Genomic DNA, 27,461 nt, shown 5'->3' on the forward strand with positions numbered 1-27,461 from the left:
CCTCAGTGGCAATTGATCAACAGTTAGTATTGGCGCTATCAAAGAAGGTTACACTTTTCTCTATGTGATTTTTCTCCTCTGTGATAGTTTCAGAATTTGAGAGCTTGTGGTGACGGGGAACAGAAAGGAAAGAGTAAGTATTTATGTAAGTCTTACTATGTGCCATGCACTGTGCAAAATGCTTTACAAGTATTACCTCATTTGAGCCTCACAACTATATGAGGAAGGTGCTGTTATCCTCATTTATAGCTGAGGGAACTGAGGTAAATACCGATTAATTGACTTGTCCTAGGTCATATAACATATCTGAGACCAGATTTGAAATTACGTCTTCCTAACTCCAGGCTCAGCACTCTGTCCATTGTGCCATCAGCTATTTCTATCAAACTTGTTTTTGAGGGTAGTTTAACTTTTCTCATATTTCATTTTTCTCTTCCAAGGTTGTCTTAATGTTTAGACAATGCTGGCTTTCCTGCCCAATAGGCTGAGTAGGGGTGATATGTCCAAACTTCTGCTTTAGAAAAAATCATTCTGATGGATGTGTGGAAGATGGATAGAACAGGAAGAACTTTGAGACAGGGAGAACCATCAAGAGTTTTTTGCAACAGTCCTGGTGAGATGAAGGAGGAGTTGTATAAATGGAGAGAAGGGCACAAATATGAGCGCTGTTATAGAGACAGAAATAATGCTTGGTACCTGCTTGGATATGTGGGATTAGGAAAGTGAGAAGCCTCAGACTGGAAAAATGATGGTACTTTCAATAGTAATAGGAAAGTTCAAAAATGGTATTAGTTTAGAGGAACAATTATAATGCTGGCTATTGTGAGTAGGAAAAAATCTATACATGCCTGCAACTTTGTTGGATCACAGCTGTTGATCATTTGGTGATTCTCCTAGAATGCAGAATCTACATTCTGAGGGGCATTTGCCATAGCCACAGGGCAGTTAATCTGGAGGGCAAAATTAGGCATGGGGAAAGGTGGATGTTTTTGATGGAACTTGCACAGATACTGCTGTGGATGATCAAAACCTCTTTAGGTTAAAACAATACTGAGTGGCCAATATCAATTTAGAATGGGGAGATTAAACAGTAAAGGAAGGAATAAAGTTGGGAAATGAATCAGTCTTTTACTGCCGACTTTAATGCCAGAAAGAGAACAACTTTGTTTTAATCAGGTCGTTTTAAAGATACATACAGCTCAGGCCAATAAAAAGCCAATAGCAAAGAGAAAGAGGTCAATTGTGAGATAGGGTAATGTAGAATGTCCACTTTTAAACCAGTTCTTCTATTAAGCAGGATTGGATGTGGATGGATTAGCCAGACTTTGGAACATTCAAAAATATTCCTTCCTTGGTTTCAGTCTATCATGTGAACTTTAGGAGGCTGATTTCCAGACATATGACTGAACAGCTTATGCTGTGATGATTAAAAGTATTTAATTGGCTGCAGAGCAAGAGCTACTAAGGGATTGAATAGGAACTGAATAAGTATACAAAAAAAAAAAAAAAAAAAAAAAAAAAAAAAAAAGAGGGCAGGGCCAAGTGATTAGATTACTTCCCACCTTCAAGGAACATGTTCAGCAATTTTGTGCAGGACCTCCTGCAACTAGAGATCTAATTTCTGTTTAGAGTATGAAGAAAATCCAGTCTTGATGAGCCTCTACCCTAGAGAAAGGAACTCCTGTCCTTGATCTACTACATTAAAGTTTAGGGTGACCTAGATTATGATAGAGAAAACCAGTCAGAGAAGTCTATATGAAAATGGCTTCCCCCACCCAGACTCTTGGAGACTGGAGTCTCATGATCAAGTAACCTTCTGACCAGGAGAAACAAAACTTTTAGCCTTCTTCCTCATTAAAAATCCACTAATCAGGGTTGATTTTTACTGTAAGGGGTATTCTCTTTCAGAAGAAAATCAACATCTTTGGTTATCACTAAATATCAATTTATTGTTTACTAGATAGCCTGATTAATAATTGATTAATTACCCAGAAACTCTGTCTCTCAGGATTTTTAGTTATTACAACCCTTAAGCAAGATTCTAGAACCCTGTTAATCACTCCTTAGGGCAAAGGTGCCAAATATACTTTAACATTCCAGAGTATGGACCAGATTAAAATATAATTAAAGAATATTTAACAAAGAAAATTAAAGTGCAAAAGGACCTAATGTTAATATGTGGTCTTCTAAGCCATTCCCCATCCCCCAAAAAATCCTTGTGTAAGGTTACGTCATAGGTTCCTCCTATTTTGAGTTTCACATTACTGTCTCAAGGGATTCAATCCGTGATTATAAGAGCAAATTTGGGGAAATAGCTCGAAAGGGGGTGCTACACATCAAAGAAAGAAGAGTGGATTTACACTGAAAAATAGCCTTATCTTTTATAGAGCCCCACATAAAGAAAGTTTTTGTCACTCTCAATTGATTCATCATCAGAAACTGGTTTGAATTTTATCAGTGGAAATGTCATTAAAGAAGAGGAATTACCATCTGCTTTGCCTGCTGCACCCTAGGGACTTCGGGACTTTTCCAAATGACTTGCAGCTGAAATGTTCCAAGTATTCTCTCTCCTATTTGGAATATGATCTCTTTGCTCTATGTATCTTGAGTACTTAGCAGTGCTTAGCACATAGTAAATGCTTAATATCTTATTCATTCACTCACATAATAAAATAGTAACATTGTAAAACAGGAAAATAGAAACTAAGTAAAAGTAAAGATGAAATTAAATGTCAAAATTTTATTAATAGTATGAACTTTTTTACTCACAAAATATCAATAGCAATAGTACTTTAATGTTTTTATCCCCCCCAAAAAATTACCGCTTTTTTTCTTATCCTTTCTGAATGTTTATTTTTTGTGATTTACAATGATACAACGCATATAATTTGTAAATAAATACCTTGTCGATATGAACTCACAATGAAAAATCATGCAAAAGTTCGAGTATCGATTTTAGGTTGTCTCCTCATCAACTTATTTTTTGAAAATGCGCTTTTAATAATTTGGTATTTAAAATGTGTTGAGAACTAAAACAGGTACTGGTGTTGAGAACTAAAACTAACAACAAGAATGCACTGAAGTCAGTTTATCGCCATTACTAAAAAAATCCGACGTGTTTAACTGTTTCCTTTCAAAGGAAGATTGGTGAGGAACGTGAAGGTGGAACCATTGTCAAGTCCACCTGAAACCAAAAGTTCTAGCTAATAGCTAGACTATCTTTGGACAACTCAGTTTTCACACTTGTAAATGGAGCGGATGAGGCAAGAAATTCGCTAATCTCGTAACACATTACCCTGGCAGCTCCGAAGAACAGGAAAATACCAAAGGGAGGGATAAAGACGCTCTTCTGAACGTCATCTCGTACAGGCTCGCGCGCATACTGGGTCCGCCCCCCGCCGAGGTCAGCGCTTTAGCCCCTCACATCACCTCAGCAATGCGGCTGCGCACGCACACTCCAGGTCGTTTCGGTGCGCGCTATGAAAACTCCAGACCGCTCCTCGCGCCCCCTCCTGCCTCAACTCTGCATCTTTCAAGGTAACCAGCTGCCGGATCTCCCCAATTCATTGCGACAGACACGATTTTGTCTCGGATTAGGGGCGGAGCTACGTCCCGGCCGTGTCCAATGGGGCCGTGAGGTCAGAGGTGAGGGGTGAAGGGGCAAAGCCGGGAAAGTGCCGGCTCTGCCGCGCCTCGCGGTCGTCATGGAGGCGATCAATGCCGAGGAGCTCCCCGAAGAAGAGGAGGAAGAAGAGCAAGAACAGTTGTTGAAACGACATCGGAAGGAGAAGAAGGAGCTTCAGGGTAAGTAGAGAATCCAGCCTTGACCCGGCAAGGAATGGGGAGGCCTCTCAACTCCTCTATCTTCCCTCATCGCCTCCTGTCCTGTTCTAGGATGGGGTGCGGTGCTGAGCCGGATCTCTGAGGAAAGTTCAAGGCTGCTCGGAGCATTTTTCCTTTCCTCTCTCTCTTCCCTGCCCGGCCCTTTTCCTCTCCAAAATAAAAATCGGAGCCGGAGGACCTGTTCTTAGCAATAGGATGGTAGGCTTGGGAGGGCGAAGGAAAAAAAAATTCTAGTCCAATCCTCTCTTTTCACATGGGACGAAATTGCGTTCGGGAATGATTTGCCTGCTCACGTGAACTGTCGGGAATCAAAGTGGTTGTCCTTAGTCCAAAGCGGTTTTGCCACGTGTCTTTCATTTCTTTTAGTCTGGGGGGTTTTTCTGCCCACTTTGAGACTGCTTCTGGATCTCTGGTTAATGAATTTATTGCCATCTTCTCTCCAAAAATCTTTGTTTATTCTCCCCTCTATATATTACTTAACTGTCACATTTGTAGAAGAAATAAGGCTGAAAGAAAGATAGAGGTTAAGTGTTCCAGTCACTTATGTCCATCATTTTACATTTAAAGAAACCGAGGCCCACAGAAGTAAAAGTGCTTTGCAGCTAGATATTGGCTGATCTGGGACTAGAACTTAATGTCTCCTAAGTATCCACTGAGTGTTCTTCTGCAAGCGATCTCATTTTCTTGTTTACTTTTCTCTTCCTGGGACTCTAATTAACCATCATTGGTATCTCTTCAGCCAAAATTCAAAGTATGAAAAATGCTGTTCCCAAGAATGATAAAAAGAGGAGGAAGCAATTGATTGAGGATGTTGCTAAACTGGAAGGAGAAATGGAACAGAGACACAAAGAAGAACTGGAGCATTTGAAGTTGACTTCACATGCAAAGAATAAGGTGTGTGATAGCATATCCCATCTGGCTTTGTTTACAGTTTTTCTTAAGGAGTTCTGTATTTTAACCTTTTCATTTAATGTCTTTGTAGAATGAATGGTGCAGAAAAGGCATAGGAATGTTAAAAACACCAGGAGGCCAGTACATGGCTTACAATTTTCATTATTCATTAAAAACAGCAAATGTGTAAAGCACTGTTCTAGACACTAACAACGTGGTCCCTTTCCTTGAGGAACTTCGAATCTAATGATAAACTTTAATGTTTGCAAAGTACTTGCATATATTATATTATGAGGCTCAACAATCTTGTGAGCTAGGTGAATGATTTGTCCAAGATCATAGTGCTATTTATAAAAGTTCTGATTCAGGACTCTTTCTGACTCCAAGGTTGGCCCACTGTCCCACTATACCATCTATCTACCTCTAATATGTGTTTGAATACATATAGTTTTATAGTGACACCATACATTCTTCTTTGGGATGTGGAAGTTTAAGCAAAGAAAAGACGTCTATTTTTAAGAAATTTGGCTCTTAACATGGATACAGTAATGAAGATCAAAAATATATCAACAGAAGAGTTTTAAATGTTACTGTTGTCAACAGCCTTTTTTGTCAAACTCTTTTTCTATACAACCTACTATCAAAAATGTTTAAAGAAAAATCCCCAATATAACTTAGAAATGCATTTTTAAATGGTCTTTATTGTTTCATTCTTAACAGTCTTCCTATCCATACCACTGTCGCCATAATGAATTATTCATTCAACAGTTGAATACCTACTCTGTGCAAGGCACTTTGGTCTTTCTTGTGGGAGATAGAAAGAATAAGATATAATTCTTGCCATTATAGAATTTGAAGAATGAGGCATCATTCCTGCCTTCATAGAATTTATCATCTAGTAGGGAAGATAAAACATTCATATAACTTTAACATTACATTATAATGTTAAAGAATAGTAAGAGAGATTAAAAAGTGCTGTTTTAACTTAGGATGAGGAGAGTCTTGGTGTGTATAGTCTTGGTATGACATTCCTCTACAGCGTCATAATAATGGAATGGATATTGCCAATCTTTATTTTCTGGGTACTAATCTTATCAGATTTTCCAGTTAATTTCAGTAAGTCAGGTATGGATATTAAAATGTATATTTCTGAAACTATACCTGAGTATCTGATATTAATCTGATTTTTAAAAGGGTATCAGATTACTTTGGTAAATTTTGGCTATGATGTTTCATTCTGTGGCATAAACCTGATTGATTCCTAGTGTTTCTGGGTAGGCCTTTCCTTTCAACTGCTCCTCTGTTTTCTCTTCCCTCTGGAGTCTGTACTGTACTCTTCTGCCATCTTAGTTTTCCTAATACAGAATTTTGGTAATTTCCTCTTTCCCCAGATTGGTAGTTTCCGCTTACTTATGGAATTATAGGTAAACATTTTATTTTGCCATTCTTCTTGCTTAAAGAATCATATGTAAACACTTTATTGGGCTACTAAAGGATCTTCACTATTAAAGGATCTTTCAGCATTCTTCCTACTCACCCTTTTTTGATATTATATCCCAGCCAAAGTAAAACAACTGATAGTTCCCTGAATTTATGCTGGCCTACTTATGTTTTTTGTTTCTGCTGTCTGCCATTCCTGGATGTACCTTCTTACTTCTCTCTTTCTTTTGAGATCCTTTCAGACCTTTTAATGTCTTTTAGCTCTATTCTTCTTGAAACATCCCTTATTCTTTTACCTGGTGGAAAATATTTCTCACTTGAGTAACTCATGTATTTACAACTTTGTCTCGATTTTCTACATTTATGAAATTGTAAGATTAAGAGTATAAACTGTATTTTATTTGTTTTAAATATCTCTAGATTTAGAAAGAGTGCCATGAGTGTTAATAGATATATATTTTAAAATTTATTTATTTTTTTACATAATAGCTTTTTATTTTTCAAAATACATGCAAAGAGAGTTTTTAGCATTCATCCTTAAAACCTTGTGTTCCATATTTGTCTTCCTCCTTTGTCTCCCTCCCCCAGCAGCAAGTAATCCAGTATAGATTAAACATGTGCAGTTCTTCTAAACATATTTCTACATTTAACACATTGCACCAAAAAAATCAGTAGATATGTAATATTAAGGAGTATAATAATAACATAAACCATGGTTTAGTTTTATTAGGCCATAGTCTCTTAATTATTCATTTAATTTATATAGTTCTTGCTATGTGGAAGGGACTGTGCCAGGTATAGTGCCACATACAAAGACATAGTCTTTTTCCTGTCCTCATAGAAGTTGCTGTATGGTAGGGAAGGCAAGACATGTACAAATATCTAGCCTTTAATTTGCATCCTTTATCTAAGTCACTTGTGATGTTTGTGATGTTGGCTTTAAAAAAACAAGCTGCTTAGCAATTTATCTTGTGGTCTTTCCCTGACTTTATGTCTTACCAGCATTTTATAGGTAGAAGATGATAGACTGGGAAAGTTTTGAGGGTATGTTTAGAAACAGACTCTTATTTTTTTCTTTTCCCAGATTCCATGTGTCTTTCTTTAGAAGACATTCATAACAGATTCAAATGGTACAAATAAGTCAAATTACAATTAAATTGGAATTTAAGCCTTTTAAAAGGGAAATGAGGTCCAATGAAAATCTTTGGTAATAAATGTAATTTTTCTAGATCACCTTAACTTCAAGTATATTCTTGGAACAGGATCAGCAAACTAATGCTCACAAGCTAAGAATATAGCTGTTTTTAAAAAAATGTAATGAGACTATTTAAAAATATAGTCTATAAAAAATTCAAAAATAGAAAAACCATTCTTAGCTACAGAATTTAAATTCAGCTACAGTCATGGGCTGAATTTGGCCCATAAGCCATAGCTTATAGACCCCCTTCTTTAGAATAATTAAATGATGGCATTTTAGATGATTACATCAAAGCTTTCTCCAGTTTCATGCATCTTGTATAGCAAGCAAGAGTTTTTAAGAATCCTTATTCTGTGCTATCAAGCAAAGAAAGATAAGATATTGAAGGGGGAGGAAAACTGTTTCCTATATTGAAGCTGTGTTCCCTTTAAGAAACTGTATTTCCTTTTGATCTGTGATCTCTTTTGGAGTCTCAGCCCCTCCTAAGGAAGACATATCCTCCCCCAGATAAGTTATCTTTTTGGGATGCCAGAGCCTTTGATTCAATTAGAAATGCTGGTCAAAAAGCACCCCTTTGAAGTGTTTTTAATTCCAATAGGAGATCTGGGATGGAAACTGATAAGCATCTAAACCTGGGAACCTGAGTCCTGAATTCTCAAGACTCCTTAAAAAGGCAGTATCTGGACACTCACTCTTTGCAAGGACCCAAGCAATTTGCTAGGACCCTGACTGCTGAGAAGGCATTTTCTCAGTGCAAGACTCCATTTCCCTAATAGGTCTTTGCCACTATAGAAGTTAGTCTCTTAACAAACTGGTTTCTGTCCAACAATAAACTTTCATTTTGCAATTAATAATTTAAGAATAAGTGAATTTTTTCATTTTAAATCTTCGGCCGACTGAAAGGGGATTTTAGCAGCTCTCTCATTGCCACTAACCTCATTAGCACAGGGAATTGAGGGGATACTAACCTCATAAATATGACTTACCAGACTTTGTGGTTGCACTGTCTTGTACTATAATTTTAATATGATAAAATTTGGTGGCATTTTTGGGAAAGAGTAAATGTATGGTATTCAATATTAGATGTTAGTAACATATAGCTATATGTTGTCATATAACTAATATGGTTGTCAATGATAGTTGTTTGCTCCAGCTTTGTGAATCTTTTCAATTTGATATAGATTTTAAAAATGGATGAACTGTGACCCTGTGTTGATGAGATTAGTGGCTTTTTCTTAAATTGAAATTGTGATTAACTAGCTTCTCTTTTAAAAAAGAGTGATTAAAAACAATTTGTTAAAATATTATTTAATAATAAATTTCTGTAACCTGTGAATATTTTTATTTTTTCATTAGATAGACTCTGTTGTTGTTAACATTGCAAGTTTGGATATTGAGAATCAACAGCCTCGGATATCAAAAGCACAGAAGAGGCGGGTATGAATCAAATTATTAAGTATTTATTCCTACTGTATTCAATGAAGAAATATTATTACTGTCCTTAAAGAACTTAAAAGTTTGCAGATTCAAACATTTTCTCTCTATGATAATTAAGAAAATATTACACAAGGAAATAAGTAGGGAATGCTTCAAGGTGGTATACAAATGGGACATTGTAAGGTGCAAATTCAAGTGCTCTAGGAACTCAAATATGAGAGCATTATGGGAATACACTTGAGTTTTTATATTAAAAAGCATAAAGAATACTCAGAAGGTAAAATGGCAGGGAAAAAAAAGCCAGAAGTATGAATGAGCGTGATATATTTTGGTTACAGCAAGATAATTGGAAAAGTAGTAGGATTGATAATTCTGGTATTTAGACTTATGCCAGTCTTGCTTTTCATACTATGTTCGGTGTAGAGAAGTCTTCATGAACAACATTATTAAAAGTCTCATTGTTGAGGACATCAGAAATAGCTAAATGAAGACTTAAAATTTTATTCCTGTGAGAAATTGTATAAGAGGACATTTCTTTCAGTAGCATTCAGGGGTTCCACCTTCAAAATTGAAAATGGATAGTTCAACTTTTGGCAAATATGTTAATAATATCTTATGTTTATATTCTGATTTTAAAGTTTTCAATGTACTTTTTCATATATTTCATTGGAGCTTCTATTCCTCCCCCCCTTTTTTTTTTGAGATGATGATATTATTTTCTCTGTTTTACATATGAGAACACTGAGACAAAATAGAAGTTTTAAAGATAGAGATGAAATTCTAATGTAGGTCTTTTAACTTCAAAGTCTCATTATTTTCCTATGAATATGTTTAATTCAGTGCTTAGGAGAATTTGTTTCCTTCTTACAACTTTTTCATTTCAAAGAGACCAGTTATTTAGGAAAATTCTGCTGTTAATTAATTTTTATGTTATACTATCATATTCTGTTTTTCATCAGGTGGCTACTTTGGTTGAGAGGCATTATTATTCCTTATCTCACTCCTCCAAATTTTAAAACCTCTTATTAGAAGAGCTAACATGATTACATTTGTAGAATTAGATGTTACTTCACATACTTTGAAAAATTTGGGGCATACCAAACTATATGTATCTTTAAAATTTTGAGTATTTGATAGATATGTAATAAGATATAAATGCTTCTTTGGTTGGATATATCAATAGGCAAAGGGAATGTCTTACACCTTGAAGATCGTAGCATATTATGGTCTTGTGATATGAAAGAGAGGAGGCATAGATTACCCTAAGGCATGAATCTGACAATACTGAATTCCTTGTAGGTTGGGAATAGATCATGAGACTATCAGTACTTAGAAATATGTAAATGAAAAGCAGTATTCACTGACAGGCTTACCATAGTTGTTGTTGTTGTTTTTTTAAAGAATTTGAGTTGGACTAGATAATCTGTAAAAGTTACTTTCAAACCACAAAATTCTGTAACTTGAGAGGTTCACATTTTTTGTAGTATTATGGCTAATCATGAAAGGCTTATACATTCCTCATTATATATATATAATATATATATTATATATAATAAGGTTCTAATTAATTGAGAGTTGGTTCTTATATGCTTTAGGAAAAAAAAGCTGCGTTGGAGAAGGAAAGAGAAGAAAGGATAGCAGAAGCTGAAATTGAAAACTTATCTGGAGCCAGACATTTAGAAAATCAGAAACTTGCACGCATTTTGGCAGCTAGACATTTAGAGATTAAACAGATTCCATCAGATGGCCATTGTATGTACAGAGCTATTGAAGACCAGCTGAAGGAACAGGATTGCCCCCTGACTGTAGCTACCTTAAGAAGTCAAACGGCTGAATATATGCAAAACCATGTAGAAGATTTCCTGCCATTCTTAACGAATCCTAATACAGGAGATATATATACTTCAGGTAAACATTTTAGTATCACTTGCATTCTCTAGTACGCCTTCTCTTCAAACTAAGTATTGTATAAAAGGTTTATATATTTATTTTATCTTTTTCCTCAGATTTATCTCTAATTATAATTATACATACATATAATTATAATCTAAATACTGTAAATGTCTAAAGATTTACTTTTTATGTATAATATGTGATTATAGATGTTAATAAGTATTGTGCTTTCAAAATAATTTTTTCAGGTGGTTGGTGGTTAAGATAAAGTGCATTCATCATTTTGTGTGGGGATGAAATAAGAACAGAATCATTGTCTGAAAGACTTAACATAGATTACCATCTATTTGCCAGGATTTGTTTCTCTGTGCCAGTGGAAATCTAAAACACAAGAATACAGTGTCTTCTTAAAAGTTGCTAAAGGAATCTATACTGATGGGTTCAATTTTTGAAGCAGGTGGGAAAAAAGGCAAATCCTAAATCTCCTTCCTCCAAATGGCTTTTTCTTTGACCCATGTATTTAAGAAATACAGATTTAATTTTAGTCTAAACAAAAGAATAACAGAAAAATAAATTTATAGCTTAATCAACATTCAGCATTAGTGCTTTACATTTTTTTTTGCACTGCCATTTGTATCCATTTTCTTAGAAAAAAAATCAAGAATTAAATGTGTAAGATCAGAACTTCCAAGGTTTTTTGTTTCTTACCACATTCCTAATATATTAGTCATTCACTATTATATTAATGGAGAATACCACCCTCAAAACTATTCAGTTCAACAAACATTAAGAATCTACTATGTTCAAGACACTATTAAGTTCTGGAGATGCAAAGAAAAACAGTTCCTTCTTAGATTTGACTTGAGAAAAATAATATATAGGTAAGTGAAACAAAGTATACCCAAAAGTATACAAAGTAATTTTTAAATAGGGATAGCTGGATGACACGGGCTTGAAGTCAGTAAGACTTAGCTTACTGAGATCAAATATGGCTTCAGACACTTACTAGCTGTGTGTCAACCCTGTTTGCCTCCGTTTCCTCATCTATAAAATGAACTGGAGAAGGTAATAGCAAACCACTCCAGAAACATTACAAATGAGTTCATGACTAGTCAAACACGACTGAAAAATGACTACACACATAATTTTAAAAAAGAATAGAGTGCTTGTGGGGATGAGGAAAAGACTTTATTGGAGGTGGCCCTAATGGGAATGTTCTTGGAAGGCAGCTGTGGATTCTAAAAAGTAGAGCTGAAGAGGATTTATCCAAAAGCAGATATAGGGAGGCCTCTGCTCCAGAGCTTTGAGAGGAGATGGATTCTTGTACATAGAGAACAGTTAGCAAGCTAATTTGAATAGAAAGTGAACAGAGGAAAATACTATTAAATATAGAAATGTTATGGGGAACTAGATTGTGAATAGCTTAAAATGATATTTTATCTTTCAGCTACTAAGGACTCACTGGTTTTTGAATATTTTTTTTTTTTAATAACTTTTTATTGATAGAACCCATGCCAGGGTAATTTTTTACAGCATTATCCCTTGCATTCACTTCTGTTCCTATTTTTCCCCTCCTTCCCTCCACCCCCTCCCCCAGATGGCAAGCAATCCTTTACATGTTGAATAGGTTACAGTATATCCTAGATACATTATATGTATGCAGAACCGAACAGTTTTCTTGTTGCACAGGGAGAATTGAATTCAGAAGGTATAAATAACCTGGGAAGAAAAACAAAAATGCAAGCAGTTTATATTCATTTCCCAGTGTTCTTTCTTTGGGTGTAGCTGCTTCTGTCCATCTTTGATCAATTGAAACTGAATTAGCCTCTCTTTATCGAATAGATCCACTTCCATCAGAATACATCCTCAAACAGTATCATTATTGAGGTATATAATGATCTCCTGGTTCTGCTCATTTCACTTAGCATTAGTTCATGTAAGTCTCGCCAGTCCTCTCTGTATTCATCCCACTGGTTATTTCTTACAGAACAGTAATATTCCATAACGTTCATATACCACAATTTACTCAACCATTCTCCAATTGATGGGCATCCATTCATTTTCCAGCTTCTAGCCACTACAAATAGGGCTGCTACAAACATGTTGGCACATACAGGTCCCTTTCCCTTCTTTAGTATCTCTTTGGGGTATAAGCCCAGTAGAAACATTGCTGGATCAAAGGGTATGCACAGTTTGATAACTTTTTGAGCATAGTTCCAAATTGCTCTCCAGAATGGCTGGATGTGTTCACAATTCCACCAACAATGTAGTTTTTGAGTATTTTTGAGGGAATTTATTTTGGTAATGATGTAAGCATTGAGAGGAAGATAAGAGACTGGTGAGTGGGAAAAGTATTAAGAGGATGTTAATGGTCCTGGAGAAAAGTATTTAGAAAACAAGGGAGAGAGATCACATAAAGCAAGAACAGATTAACTTAATATAAAGTAGGAGGTAAAAGTGACAAGGGAGATTCCGAAATAGGCTTGAAGGTAGAATGCTAAGAATTCAGAATTAAGACTGGAAGATTCGAAACTTGAGCCAAAGTTTGAAAGGATGAGACATGTTGTGAAAGGTGATGCTTGCTGTTTGTCCATCCTTCATTATCAAAATCAGCCAATGACATCACAAGGCTTGAACTGGATGTAAGACTTCACAAAGTCTTTAGCCTCTGTCTTTTCCAGAGTCATCAAGTTCAGTGGCGATTCAGAAGTCAGGATGTAATTACAGAGTTTACTTTGTGAAGCTGGCATACTTGTGAACTCCAATGAGTAAAGGTGCAAACACAAGTATTGTACTAATTAGTTCTACTTAGTACCTTGTTTCAGGTTCTGCCCAAAACATCTTCTTGTAAGATTAGATCAACTCTAATTAGTTAGCAGTTTGTAAAGATTCCAATAGTCTTAATTTAAGGTCTCTGTCTGAGGAGGTACGTTCAGTGACTAAGAGTTAGGTTAGAATTGAGACAAAAGATGACCTAATTTAGCATCACAAAAGTATCTGTTTAGGAGACTAGAGTTTCTGGCCGAAAAAGAAAACAATTGCTAAGTCATCAAAACCTAAACTGCTGCTTAGGCTGGAGGCTATTTTGGGCCATTCAATGAAAGTTAGGTTTAAAGGTTCTTCATGTAGCTCCATTTGAAGCTCACTGGGCTTTTTAAAATCCTGTTTTTTCAGAGCTATATTTCAAGAAATGATAAATGATAACTGAATAGGCCCAAAAGTAAATTGTCCCTTTTTTCTCTTGAAAAAAAATTAAATTAGAAAAAATTGAAACCCCAAATTTCAAAATATAATACCAAAAATTGTATTTCTGTGGATAACACAAACTTATGCTTGAATTGGCAGATTGAGTCGTCAGAGAGCCTCTATTAATATTCTTAAGAGCAAGAGGAGTAAGGCATTATGGACATAGAGGCACAGCATTTGTAAACACATGGATGTGGGAGGTGACATTGATTTCAGAAAATTTGTAGTTTGCATGGAACATAATTTTTTCATAATATGAAATGAACAAGAACAGGTAATGAAAAATAAGTAAATGTCACACAGAACTTGTGAGAATAGCATCAGTCATTCTAAAATTTAGAATGTGCATCTGAGGAGAGCTAAAGTTAACAAAGGAGATTTCTTGAGCTATATATTAGGGGAAAAGAAGGGAGTTGATAAGAGTTTAGGATTGCTGCTTGGGGGTAGATGTAGTGATAATAGAAGACAGAAGATGGAGCTACTTACTGTAGCTAATGATTTTTTTCTTGCTATGAATACTGATCTTTGAACAAAACAAAATTGATCATTAGTGAATAGGTGCTCAAAATAGATAAGATATTAAGAAAGTACCTGACTACCTTAAATGGATTCATGTTACCTGCTCCAAACAAGTTACATCCTCAGATACTAAAAGACCTGGTAGATGTAATTACCAGCCATTGATTATGGAGAATAAGAGTTACTGCAGAACTGAAAAAAGTCAATATCTTGATTTTGAAAAAAAGACCTGTTTGTAAGATGTAGCCAGTGAGCTTTACTTTGATTCCTTAAAAAAAAATCTAAAATTTCTTCTAAGGAAATGGTAAGTGAATATCTGAAAATGGAAGTGGCCATCACAAAGAGCCAGAATGGCTTTATCAAGCCATAAATAGTCATTAGAATGTAAGCTACCTGAGAACAGGAACTGTCCCAGTGTTTAGCATAATGTTTGACCTGTTGGAGACCCTTAAGAAATGCTAGTTGACTACCTAGACTTTAGCACATTATTTAGTAAAATCTCTATAATGCAAAGCTTTGGGGTAGGTGATCATCCAGTTAAGTAGAATCTGGACAGATTGAATGGTATTGAATGGAAGCGTATTTAGTTAACAGTGGTTTATGATCTTGTTGGAAGTAGGTATGTGCTAAAGTGTTGAACATTTTTATTGATGTCTTCACAAATGGTATTTTCATATTTGCATATATAACATAGCTATAAGGGATAGTTAATACATTAGATAACAATAAGGATACAAAACCATCTTAAAAGATTAGAACATTAGATTCACTGTAATAAGACAATATTTAGTACAGTTGTATGTAAATTTTTTAAAAATATAAAAGTTGATTTTTTGGAATTTATGTCAGATGGAGGAGGGAGAGCTAGATAGTATTTCCTTTGAAAAAAGGTCATGAAGTTTTCAAGTAGAGTGGATCCAGTTGAAAAAACAAACTTGGTATAATACTATGCTGAATTAAGGACAAGGAATTAAAAGCTGAATGGTAGGACTAAAGAAATTGACCAAAACATTAAGACTAAATAGTGAAGAAAATTATGGTAGAACAGGATTGGTTGATAGAGGAAAGAAAAAAAAAATTAGGAAGATGGTCAGAATAAGAGTTAAAATAAGAATGGAAGGATTAAGGAAGAATAAGAAATTGTTAAGAAAGGAAAATTTCAGAGTTCAAAATTTTGGATATCACTTTTAAGTGAAGGTTAGATTCTAAAATGAAAAAAAAAATCATAGAAGTTGAGGTTTTCAAAGATCTGTGAACACTGGGTACTGTAAAGGCATCTTGTGAATTTAAAATTCTCTGAGGATGACAGCAGTTATTCATTTTTGGTTGTATCTAACTCGTTATGACCCTATTTGGGATATCTCAAGCATGGTTTGCCATTTCCTTCTCCAGTTCATTTACAGATGAGGAAACTGAGGGAAAATGTGACTTTCCCAGGATCATACAGCTAGGATGAGTCCAGATTTGAACTTTGGAAGAGAACTCTTCCTTACTTTGGACCAGGCACTTTTTCCACCGCACCACTGGGTGCCTGTGGTACAAGTGGATAAGATTGTGCAGGGTCATGGAGAAGTGTGTGCAGTGGGGTCAGGAGAGAAAAAGAATTGAATAAAAAGAGTAAGATGGAAATATTACCAGCAGTTATCACCAAAATGATCAAACAGTGTAAATGTAGTCTGAAAAACTAGTAAAAATGATCTCAGATAGTGAAATATGTCTTCATGGCAGAGAGGTAAAAGACTATTAAGGATAGCATGTTATATACATTGTCAAATATAGTCCCTATATTGTATATTTTTCCTTTTCCTTTCTTTTTTAAAGGGAAGTTTTATTGGCAAAGGAGATTATTTCCAGAAATGACCATTTGTAAGAATGAGATCAGTAATTCTTTCTTTTTTTTAGGTACTATATTTTTGTGACATGAGGATACTTAGGGATAGCAGAGAAGAGGCCTGAAAATGGCACTGTTAAAGAAAGGAGTATGCTAACTTCAGGAAATAGTAAAAGAAGCATCTGATATTAGACTTGAGGAGTCTTCAGGGAAAAGCCAGGTTTCATTAAAATGTGAGGTTAGTCAACCAACAGGTATTTATTAAATTCATGTCATGTATTAAGGGCTGCATTAATTCTGGAGATACAAAGAAACGTAAAATATAGTCACTGTTCTCAAGAAACTTACATTCTAATAGAGGGGCAATATTAAAGCTACACATTTATACATAAGATCATAAGGTAAATGTAGGGTAATCTCAGAGAAGATGTTAGTAGTAGAGGGAACCGTGCTTAAGGATTTAAAACAAGACAGAAAAGGAGGAGGTAGTAAAGTTAACAGAAGAGAGGTCAGAGATAGGAGGAAAATTTGTTTCCTGTTTTGTGGAAGCTAATAAAGTGTTATCAAGAAAGTGGGCCCCAATGGTAGATACTGATGTGATGAGCACTCTGATGTGAAGTGAAGCACTGTATCAGGTACTGAGACAAATATAAAAGAAATCATATCTTGCTCACTGACAATGCCAAGAAGAGCATTTTAATTTTTGGTCATTGTATAGATTATTCTTCAAAGTTGGATTTGATAGTATCTTAAATTCTTGTGATTCTATGATATTATTTTACAATAACGTACTAAGGAACTTTTCTGTGGGTGGAAGTGTCACTGCTATAGCTATAGCAAAGAGGTACAAAGGTGAGAGAAAGCAGGGCATAAGGAGGATACTGTTTCTGGTGAAGGATTTTAGACAGGTTGCTTGCTGTACCTATTTGTCTACTATATCTGGCATTGATTCTATAATATGATTTTACAATTTGACTTGTAATGCACCTGGATTTATATATTAACAAACCACATATTAACATGTTTTTATTCTATTTTGCTTTCTGAGATGGAGCTATAGGACTCATAGAAAAAACATTATAGGAAGGAATGAATGCACACTGATTATTTCTGTAGAAGTTAACTCGAGAATGAGCGTGTCTAAGATAAGTGTATGGTAGAGGTAAAGTCTCTGGTGATCAAATCTGAAGAAAGCACATAAGATTCAGACAATTTGTCTTAGAACTTGAGCAGTGGGAGAGATGTGTACTTAATATGCTTTGGTGGACTGTTTTAATAGAACTTAGGTGATTTCATTAGTAATTGTGAATGGCCCATCTGAGGAAGCTGTCCTTCCACAGCTCAACTACTATGAGTTCACCTAGGAAATTAAAGGGGAAATAAATGGAAGTTTAGGCTTTGAAAACACTATCACATTGCCATTCTAAACTATAAAGTTCTCTATAAACCATCTCTGGTGGCTTGATGTTTCTCCCTTATTTCCATATCTGTCCTCAACTGATTTGCCCACTGTTAAGAAGTTAAATATATGTCATCCTGGATCTCTCTCTCTCTCTTACAATTATTCTACCTTTTCTACTAAATTTTCTGTGATCTGGCTCATTATTCTATTAAAATTGCTCTCTCCAAAGTTACCAGTGATGTCTTAATTGACAAATCTTAAGGCCTTTAATCAATACAAACCCTTCTGAACCTCCGCAGCCTTTGAAGTTCTCAGTCATCCTTTTTTAGTGTGCTCTCTTGTCTAGGTTTTCTTTACTTTGCTTTCTTCTGACCCATTCTTATCATTCCATTCTTTATTTATTCCATTCTGTGTACTCAATAATCTAGCTACAGTGGCATTCTTGATGTTCTTGTTTGTTTATTTCAAGATTTAGCTTATATCTCACGTTTTGAGAAGTCTGTTTAAGGCCCTTACAAAAGGACAAGATTTGCAAGATGACTTCTTGCATCTTGACCATCTGAAGTGTATTTCCACAGAAATCCCTCTCTCTGAGATAATAACTTCCTTATTGTTTAATGCAGTGCTCCCTTCCTTCTATCCCCTCCCAAATTTTCCTCCCTAATCTCCTTTACCTCTTTCTGTTGCGTTTGATACTTTGGGTCACTTCTACTTTTCTTGATAATAGTGTCTCTTAGCTTCTCTGAAACTAGATTCACAGTTTTCTTCTTCTATGACCTCTTTCTGTTTACCTACTCCTTGTCTTTTTATGTCTTCATTTATACTTTTAAATATGCTTATGCCTCAGAATTCAATTCTTGCATTCCGTCTCTTTGTACTTTTCATTTTGAGGATATTATCCATTCTAATGGCTTCATATAACATGTCTCTGTAGTTAAGATCCAGTCACTTTCCAAAAACTTATTCTATTTTTCAGTTGCCAACTGGGTATTTTCACCTAAGTGACACATGTCAGAAATGTAACTCATTATTCTCTGCCTTCTTTTAACCCTGATTTTCCCCTTTCAAAAAACAAAACAAAAAAAACCCAAACTGTACCCCAAAAGCTTCATTTACTTTTCTTCACCCTGTATATCATCAGTAATCTATCTTTTCTATCTGAGGGATTTCTCTTTAACCAGTCAACCAACAGGCTTTTGTTAAAAGTCTCCATGTTTAGGTGATGGGGATAAAGCAAATGAAATAATTCTTACTCTTAAGAAACTATCTCTTGTCTTCCATCCTTCATTATTTCAGGTTCTCATCCTTTCTAATAGGATTATAGGATTTAGAACTAGAAGGGATCCTCAGTAATTCTTTCTAGTCCCTTGATTATATAATCAGAAAAGTTGAAACCTAGAGAAGTAAAAATGACTTTCCTTCAGCTACTAATAATCGGCAACTCTGTATTCAAACATAGCTCCAAATTGAGTTCTCCTTGCACTAATTGTGCTTCTCATTAAGTTAATTATGTGCTACCAAACTGATCTTCCTAATTTCATTATATATCCCCAATTGAACTTCATACCATTTCCTAAAGCATCTTCCTTTAATACACTGCTCTAATTGTGTTTATGTTTTACTTATAAACTTTTAATAGCTCCTTATTATCTGTCAAATAAAGTACAGATTTATATTCCTTTTATTTATTCCCTTATATTTTGGTTCCATTCTACTTCTGCATCTTTATCTGATACAACTTTTTGCATACTTTTGCCTTCATATGCTACCTCTGCTTCTTCCTACTTGTCACATGTGTGTTTATGATCATACTTCTCTGGTCACATGGCCAAGTCCCTTTGCCTTCTTGGGCCTTTTTTTTCCCCTCATCTATGAAATGGAAAGATTGGAATAGTTGGCATTTGAGATTATTCCTTCTAGCTCCAAATAAATGATCTTGTGTTCTGTTGTCCTGCCACCTAATATTACTGCTACTTTTCATTGCCTTTACATAATCTTCCTTTTCATGCTTCTTTAACTTCCCTCCATCTGTTAAAGCTTCATTTTTTTCAAGGTGTCACCTCCTCTAGGAAGTCTTCCCTGGCATCCTCACCTCAGGGGTGAAATCAAGCTTTCTTCCTTATATTTTCATAGTACTTTTTTTGGCTCTCTTTTGCATTTGTTTCATTTTCCATCTGTTGTAGTTATTTGACTATGTGTCTTGCCCCTTATTAGATTGTAAGATCTTTGAGAGTAGGGTTTTTGTCATGTCTCTTGGTTTCCCTTTTTGTATCTGCAGTGCCTGACATAGTGCCTTGTACATAAACTTTTAATAAATGTACTTTTGAATTGGATTGAATCTTTTAATATTTATGAAGATTACAAAGTTATATACACTCTGAACTATTTTATTCCTTTTGCAGAAGAGTTTGGAAAGTACTGTGATGATATTGTAAACACAGCTGCTTGGGGAGGTCAGCTTGAGGTAAGTCTGATTATTCATAGTGGTTGTATATAGTAGATCTGTTAAATGATTTTAAAATCCAATCATTTGTCTTCAGACATGCTGTTCGAACTCTCTCAGTTCCTCTTTAAAGATTCACTTTTCATCAAATAAGTGATATTCCTTACTGTATCATCCTAATAGGGAAAGGCTGGTGTTTTTATGCCTCTGATTAAATTATGTACCTTGGGGAAAAATTAAATAAAGTTTCATTATAAATAACATAATGGAAAATTTCTCTGCTGGCTAGGATAGCATTGTATCTGCTTTAAGTTTTTCCAGTTGTCTAGTTTTAACAATATATTTTGAATAACAAAAGTACAGAGTTTATTTGATTATAGGAATATCTACTCTATTGGCCTAGTTGATTGTAATAAGTATTGGGAAAAGTCACACCTCCATTATACAAAGTAGTGGAAATATATATTTTTTAGAGAAGTTACAAGTCAAATTCCACTTCAACAGAAATTGTTTCAAAAGGATTTCAAAGCCCCAGCTGTAATAGCTCACTTACATCTTTGATATAGCATAACTGAAGTAGAGCAAGGGAATTTGGTCAATCTCTTGGGGTGAGTTGTTAACGGAAATTTACTTATGATTATTTATTTTAATACTAATTTCACATAAAAGTATGACCAAATGATTGATAACCTTAAATGGCATTTGAACATGCATATATATCTTCCATATTTCTTCCTCTTTTTGGGGGAGAAAAAAACATGTTTGAAGATGTGTAGTTAGTGGTTGTTTAGTTCTTTGAGCCACCAGAGGGAGCTGAATTCATTAGTTTACTAGACTTCTTCATTCCTCTTTATAGAATACTAATATTACTAGAAATTTAATTCTTCTAAACTCTCCAGAGGTTTTTGAAAACAATGAATGCTGCAAGAGTACATTTAGATTAATTGAAATGCTTGAAATAGTCCTTAAGAATATATTTGAAAATTAGACATTTAAAGTTGAATAGTTAATAATTTAATTTATATATAATTAGTTAATAATAAAGCTCCAAAGGACTTTAGAGTTAATCTTGTACAACCTCCTTTTTTTAATACTTGAATACTTGGCCTCTTTAGGCTTTCATTTCCTTAATTTATTTTTTAAAGTTACTTAATAGTCAGCAAACTTGACATTTGAACCTAAGCAGTCTTAACTCCAAATTTAGTCTCTTTTTCATTTCACTAGGGGGAATCCCTCGTTAGAGATGGCATTTAAAAGACACATTAGTAAGGACATTTCGTTTTAAGTTTAAGCATCTTATATAGTGGTTAGCTTGTTGGTAGTTTTTACTTATAAAAGTCATTTTACTTCTGACTTTCCTAATTTGTAAAAATAATTGTACTGGGTCACCTTCCGAGATTCGAAAATAAAATGATGTTATTTATGAGTAAATGTTACTTAATATAACAAACTCCTGTGCAGGTTAGTGTCACAGAAGCTACTAGTCTTCTAGTGCCTGACTTGGAGTCAGAAAAAAGACTTCAAATATGGCCCCAGAAACTTTCTTAGTTGGATGAATCAGGGCTAGTCACTTCACCCTGTGAAATGAGCTGGAGCAGGAAGTGACAAGCCACTCCAGGATCTCTGCTGAGAATACTCTAAAAAAGAGTATATGACTGAAAAATGACTAAACAACAAAATTACAGTGACTTCTAGTCACTCCTAGTTTAGGATCAAATAAATTTCTTTCTTTAGCATTTAAAACTCTTCACAACATAATCCCTTCTTATTTTTCCAACTTTTAAACACCTGTTCCCTTCCATGATTTCTATAGTCCAGCTCTTTGCTGCTTTATCTCCTATCTCCTTACCTTGCATTGGCTACTTCCCATATCTGGGATGTTTTCACTCCCAACCTCCTATCTTGTTTTAATTTTCAGATCAAGTATCACCTGTAGGAAGCTCTTCCTGGTCCCCCCTGGTTTCCAAGTGCTTTTCCCTCTAGAGCTACTTCATATTTATGTCTTGTTTGTAGCAACATATCTTTACTTATCTCTTCCATTAGAATGTAAACTCTGGCCTTTTTTTATGGAAGGGAGGGTGTGCGCGCGCGGTACGCACACATCCACCAGCCCTGAAGTCAGGAGGACAGGAGTTCAAATGTGATCTCAGACACTTAACACTAACTAGCTGTGTGCCCCAGGGCAAGTCACTTAACCCTAATTGCCTCAGGTAAGCATTGGAGATATAAAGAAAGGCAAAAACAGCACCTACTTTCAAGGAATTTACAGTTTAATGGTGGTGGTGGAGAATAGAACTATGTAGAAGATATATATGGGCTAATTGGAAAAAATAAAGATATTAATTTTAAAAGAGGGCCGGAAGAACTTCTTGCAAATGGAAAGACTTTAGCTGAGACTTAAAGGAAGGTAGGAAATGAAGATTTAAGGAGGGAAAGAGATCCAGATATGAGACACAGATAGTAAAAATGCATGGTATCTAGAGATGGAATATCTTGTACAAGGAATAGCCAGGAGGCTAATGTCACTAGATATAAAGGGAAGTAATTCAAAGTACATGAAGTAGAAGACTAGAAAGTTAAGTAGTAGCCAGGTTATGAAGGACTTCAAGAGCCATTTTATCTTGAAGTGATCTTGAGCCATTTGATCTTGAAAGTGTTAAAGAGTGTTGAATTTATTGAATAGGAAGGGTAACATAATCAGATCTGCACACTAAGATAAGTTTGCTAGCTGAGTGGTAAGCAAATAGACAGGAGTTGTTTAAGATCCTATAATAAACACTTTAAAATGATAGCTAACATTTATATAGCACTTTAAGATTTGTTTTACCTATATTTCATTTGGTTATCATAACAGCCCTGAGAGAGAAGTGCTATTCCCATTTTATAGATGAAGAAACTGAGGCTAAGAGAATTAAGGGATTTGCCAGAGGCACACAGTTGTAAGGTCCTGAAACAGAAGTTGAATTCTGATCTTTTTGACTCCTAAGTCCAGCTAACACTCTAGATACCTCAAATAATAAATGCTTGCTGATTGATTAATTGGTATTTTTCATAATTCCTTTTTTTAAACATGATAACCTGACAAGCATACTTATGTAATTTTGATTTTTAAAAATTTATAAAAACAAAATTCAGGTTTCTGAATTTGGAGTTTTGTTGTAACTTTTCTAACAGGCTTATGCCATCTTAGCGATGTAGAAAAGATTTATTTTTTCCTTTACCTTTTAAAAAAGGACATTTTAATATATATGTGTTATAAAGTTATATCATTAGGAGGCCAAAAAAAAGTTTGTTACTGGAATCACCAAACCTTTATCCTTGAGATTGATTGTAATTCTTCTGGGACTAAACAGTAACCTGGGCCCTTGGCCAGGTCTGATTATTTCAGGAAACTCCTGAGTCTAGATCTGGACCACAGTCATCTGTCCTTTAAAGAGAAATCTCATTAGGGTTTTTAGAAATTGCAAAAAGTAAAATAAAACTAAACAAGATAAAAAAGCAAAGTTTTTAAATATAGGGAACTCCTTAGGTTTAACCCTTGCTAACTTTTCTTAAGTTTAGCAAAAGAAAATGTAATCTTCCCAATAATTCATTTTAAGTGTTCTGAAGCATAAATTCTGACTAGTCTTGACAGGAAAAGAGGTTCTTAACTTGGAGTCTGAATTTAAATATAAATATATATAATTTTGATAACTATTTCAATATAATTAGTTTCTTGTGTAATTCTCTGTACCTTATGCCTTTGAAAATTATTTTGAGAAAGGTTTTATTTGATCTGTGACACAAAAAAGGTTAAGAATCCTTGCTGTTGATGTGACTTCTTTACTTCTAGATACCAGATTGATCCAGGGCCATCCCACATTGGTCTGAAATCTGGACTGTTTTAAACTCCTGGAGCCTTTCACTTGGGTTTTCTCTATTCAAAGTTTGAAATTTCATTACTAGAATCCATTTGATTTGACTTCCACACAGTGAGGTAGTACTTTAGTGGAATGCTCTTTTACAATTTTATAGTACAAGCAGAAGTTCACTGGCCATTTGTTGAGTTGTTACAGATGGACTTCCTTTTGTATGTGAGCTGGATTATATGTCTGTTGAGGTCCCTTCAGATTGTTTAAGTCTGTCATTCAATAGGGTTCTAGTACCTAGCCTTTTAAGCTGTGGTTCATGACCCCATATGGGGTCTCATAACTGATGTAGTGGTTGCAATATTATGATTTTCATTAAATGGATGATTTATATCCTGTTTTATATATTTATATACCCAGGCTCATGTAAAAATTTCTCAGGTGAAAAGGGATTGTGATTGGAAAAAGTATAAGGAGCTCTGTTCTAATACTTTAAACATAGGATCTTAGCAAAAATACTCTTCACCTGGAATAATAAAGGAATCATTTTATCACAAGCTGTCTCTGTCATTCCCTATCCTCAGCCTTCCCATCCTTCCAAAAAAGGGCTTCAGAGTAATGCCTTACAACAAAAAAGTAAGTGTGGGCTTAAACATGGTCCAGTGAGGAATAAATTTTTCCTTTTCTGTTAAGTGCACTTAGAGTTTTGGCAAGAGCTCACAAATAGGCCATGCTTCAGAATATAGATCCAATTGAATAACCTGTTTTAGAGGGAAATAGATTTCATTATGTGGACAGAGGAAATTAGAAATAATCTTTCATATCTTGAGGGTTTTCACAGCTATCTATAGTCTTTAAGCCCTGATTTGTTTTATATTAAATTACTAAAATGGGTTATTACTTTTCTTAAATTCTTGAGAGTAGATATTAAGCTTGATGCATTTTAATGTTAGAAATGCTTAGCAAGAATATCTTGCTTATAGTTGGTTTTCACCATTTGTTAAATTTTAATTTCTGTTTCTCCCTGAAAATGGCGTGTGATAATGAATAAGCTCAGAATTTCAATTTTTTTTATTAATACATATTTTCTTTATTAAAGCTAAGGGCTCTGTCTCACATTTTACAAACACCAATAGAAGTAATACAAGCAGATTCTCCTCCGATTGTAGTTGGTGAAGAGTATTTAAACAAGCCTTTAACACTTGTGTAAGTATCCAGATGTTTTTACCCAGTTTAGCTTATGTTTAATAATAGAAAGTAGTTGGAATGTAGAATATTTTATTGTTTATAGATTAAAAATCATATTTAAATTGAGCAGTATTTTGACATGACTTGTGCTGGAAGATGATTATAGAACTCAGACTGTACCAAAGTGTATATCCTGCATAATTGTTTGAATACTTGATGATTTATTCTTTTTTCTTCAAAAGTGTTCTTTTTCCACTTACATGTAAAGATAATTTTAAACATTAATTTTTTTAGATTTTGAGTTCCAAATTTTTTTCTCCCTTATATCCCTTCTCCTCAAGACAGCAATCAATCTCTTATGCAATCATTTTAAACATTTCCATATCAGTCATATTATGAAGTAAAAATAGAACAACAGGGAAAAAACATGAGAAAGAAAAAAACAAAAAAAGTGAAATTAATATGCTTTGATCTGCATTCAGTCTCTATAATTCTCTCTCTGGATGCTGATGACATTTTCCATTGATTTATTCTTATATGTTATTCAGGAATAATGCCATTTCTACAGAGTGCTATGCTTTAGGACATGTTTTAAAATGGTACAGTATGTTACTAGATGAATTATTCAGTTCATTACCTTACATGTATTTGTATACATATTTTAGTGACATAGTAGGGTTTTTAAATAAGTAATATGGATATGATGTTAGTATTAGGTTAGGAGCAAGATTAAGTTACATCTGTCACTGAAAAAGGGAATTGTTTTTGTCTCAGATTTTAAGGAAAAGTCCAGGTTTTTTTAACATTTAAAAATTGTTTTTATTCTCCACCTGCCTACCACTTATATTTGTATGTAAATTTACCTAACCAATGGACTGAATTAGTAAACTATATCCTGCTTTTTATGTTAGACACTTCTAGAGTTGTTTGATTATTAAGCAATTTTTTAATTGAATTAATTGTGCATTAAATGGTATTATAATGAACAGTTCCTTAGTTCTTGATTTCTACATTGGAAACTATTGATATCTATTATTTTTACTTAAATCAAAATTTATTAATAGCAATCTCTTTTTTCCTCCCCCAGATATATGAGACATGCCTATGGATTAGGAGAACATTATAATTCGGTGAAACAGCTGATCGACACAGCTACTGAAAATGGTAGCTAGTTGGTGAAAATTGTAAACTTATTTATTGATTCTGTGCAGCATGACAGTGTGGCCATTCATATCAAATCCTGGATTGTTCCAAAGGGAATTGAATCTTTTATTTAAATTTTTTTTTCTTTCTTTCTCTTTCTCTCTCTCTCTCTCTCTCTCTCTCTCTCTCTCTCTCTCTCTCTTTCTTTCTTTCTTTTTTTTTTTTTTTTTTTTTTTTTTTTTTTTTTTTTGGTAAAGCTACTAATGAATTTTGAACACACAAAAGAAATAAACTCTAAGTAGTCCCTATTTAGTGGCATTTTAAAAACTTGTTTTGGTTGCATCATGTGAAAGCAACATAGAGCAGTTTAGGGCAAAGCCTTCAAATATTGCTATTTATTGTATCTTAAAATAGATTTCCTACAATATAAATTTAAAATGGCCATATTTTTAAATGTTAGTAAAAAAATCTTTTAGTGTCTTTCATTGTAACTCTTGAAATTGTGAATACTTAGCAATTATTTGCTGATAATGAGTTCTAATACTCTTTTTCAGATAAGAGTGAATGCTTATGGCCTGGGTATTATTGATAGAATGATTTGAATTTTCTCCACAATGTTATTTTTATAAGATTAAGGTACTGCTAAGTGCATGCTTGAGTAATTAAGGATTTCATAGTATTTATACAGGTGCAAATCACTTGATTAAGATAAGTGGGTGAGACAAAGTAAGAACATCTTAACAGTTTATGCCTAAAATATGACACTTGATTTTTTAAAAAATATATGTAATTACTGAACTTCCCCTCCCCATTCCCAAGTTACCTTTTAAACTAATGCATCTTAATTCACTAGATATTTATTGCTATTTTTAAAGGTTTGGACTCTGGAATTAATACTATATATTTGTGATTATCTTAAACTTCAGATTATACATGTACTTTATATATTGCTTTACCCTTGAATTGCCAGCTGTGGTCAAAGGTGACTTCCCAGCTTCCTTCCTCCAACACTCCTTTGTTTGGTTTGCTTTTTCTGCAAAAAATTGAGCTTCACTACATTTGCTTGCTATTTCATCATTCTATCCTGTTTATTTCTTAAGAGAAATATTATCTGTTTCTGTTTTTCTTCTCCTGTACAA

At 34.3% G+C, this 27,461-nt stretch overlaps 1 protein-coding gene across 1 annotated transcript; it reads left to right on the forward strand.

Moving 5' to 3' along the window:
• Positions 1-2,777: 2,777 nt before the first annotated feature.
• Positions 2,778-26,497, forward strand: OTUD6B (OTU deubiquitinase 6B). Its single transcript, XM_051970833.1, has 7 exons — positions 2,778-3,804; positions 4,583-4,737; positions 8,729-8,809; positions 10,405-10,717; positions 20,103-20,164; positions 25,091-25,197; positions 26,267-26,497. Exons 1-7 carry the CDS (start codon positions 3,705-3,707, stop codon positions 26,349-26,351), a joined length of 903 nt encoding a protein of 300 aa, XP_051826793.1. The 5' UTR covers positions 2,778-3,704; the 3' UTR covers positions 26,352-26,497.
• Positions 26,498-27,461: the final 964 nt, after the last annotated feature.

Source organism: Antechinus flavipes, chromosome 1 (genome assembly GCF_016432865.1).
Source record: "Antechinus flavipes isolate AdamAnt ecotype Samford, QLD, Australia chromosome 1, AdamAnt_v2, whole genome shotgun sequence".
NCBI classification, from domain to species: domain Eukaryota; kingdom Metazoa; phylum Chordata; class Mammalia; order Dasyuromorphia; family Dasyuridae; genus Antechinus; species Antechinus flavipes.

Excerpts from the sequence above, each read along its gene's own strand:
- OTUD6B (XM_051970833.1), top strand. The coding sequence starts at position 3,705 with ATGGAGGCGATCAATGCCGAGGAGCTCCCCGAAGAAGAGGAGGAAGAA. Across the intron at positions 10,718-20,102 it reads AGGAGATATATATACTTCAG|AAGAGTTTGGAAAGTACTGT; the intron begins GTAAACATTTTA and ends TTCCTTTTGCAG. Across the intron at positions 25,198-26,266 it reads AACAAGCCTTTAACACTTGT|ATATATGAGACATGCCTATG; the intron begins GTAAGTATCCAG and ends TTCCTCCCCCAG.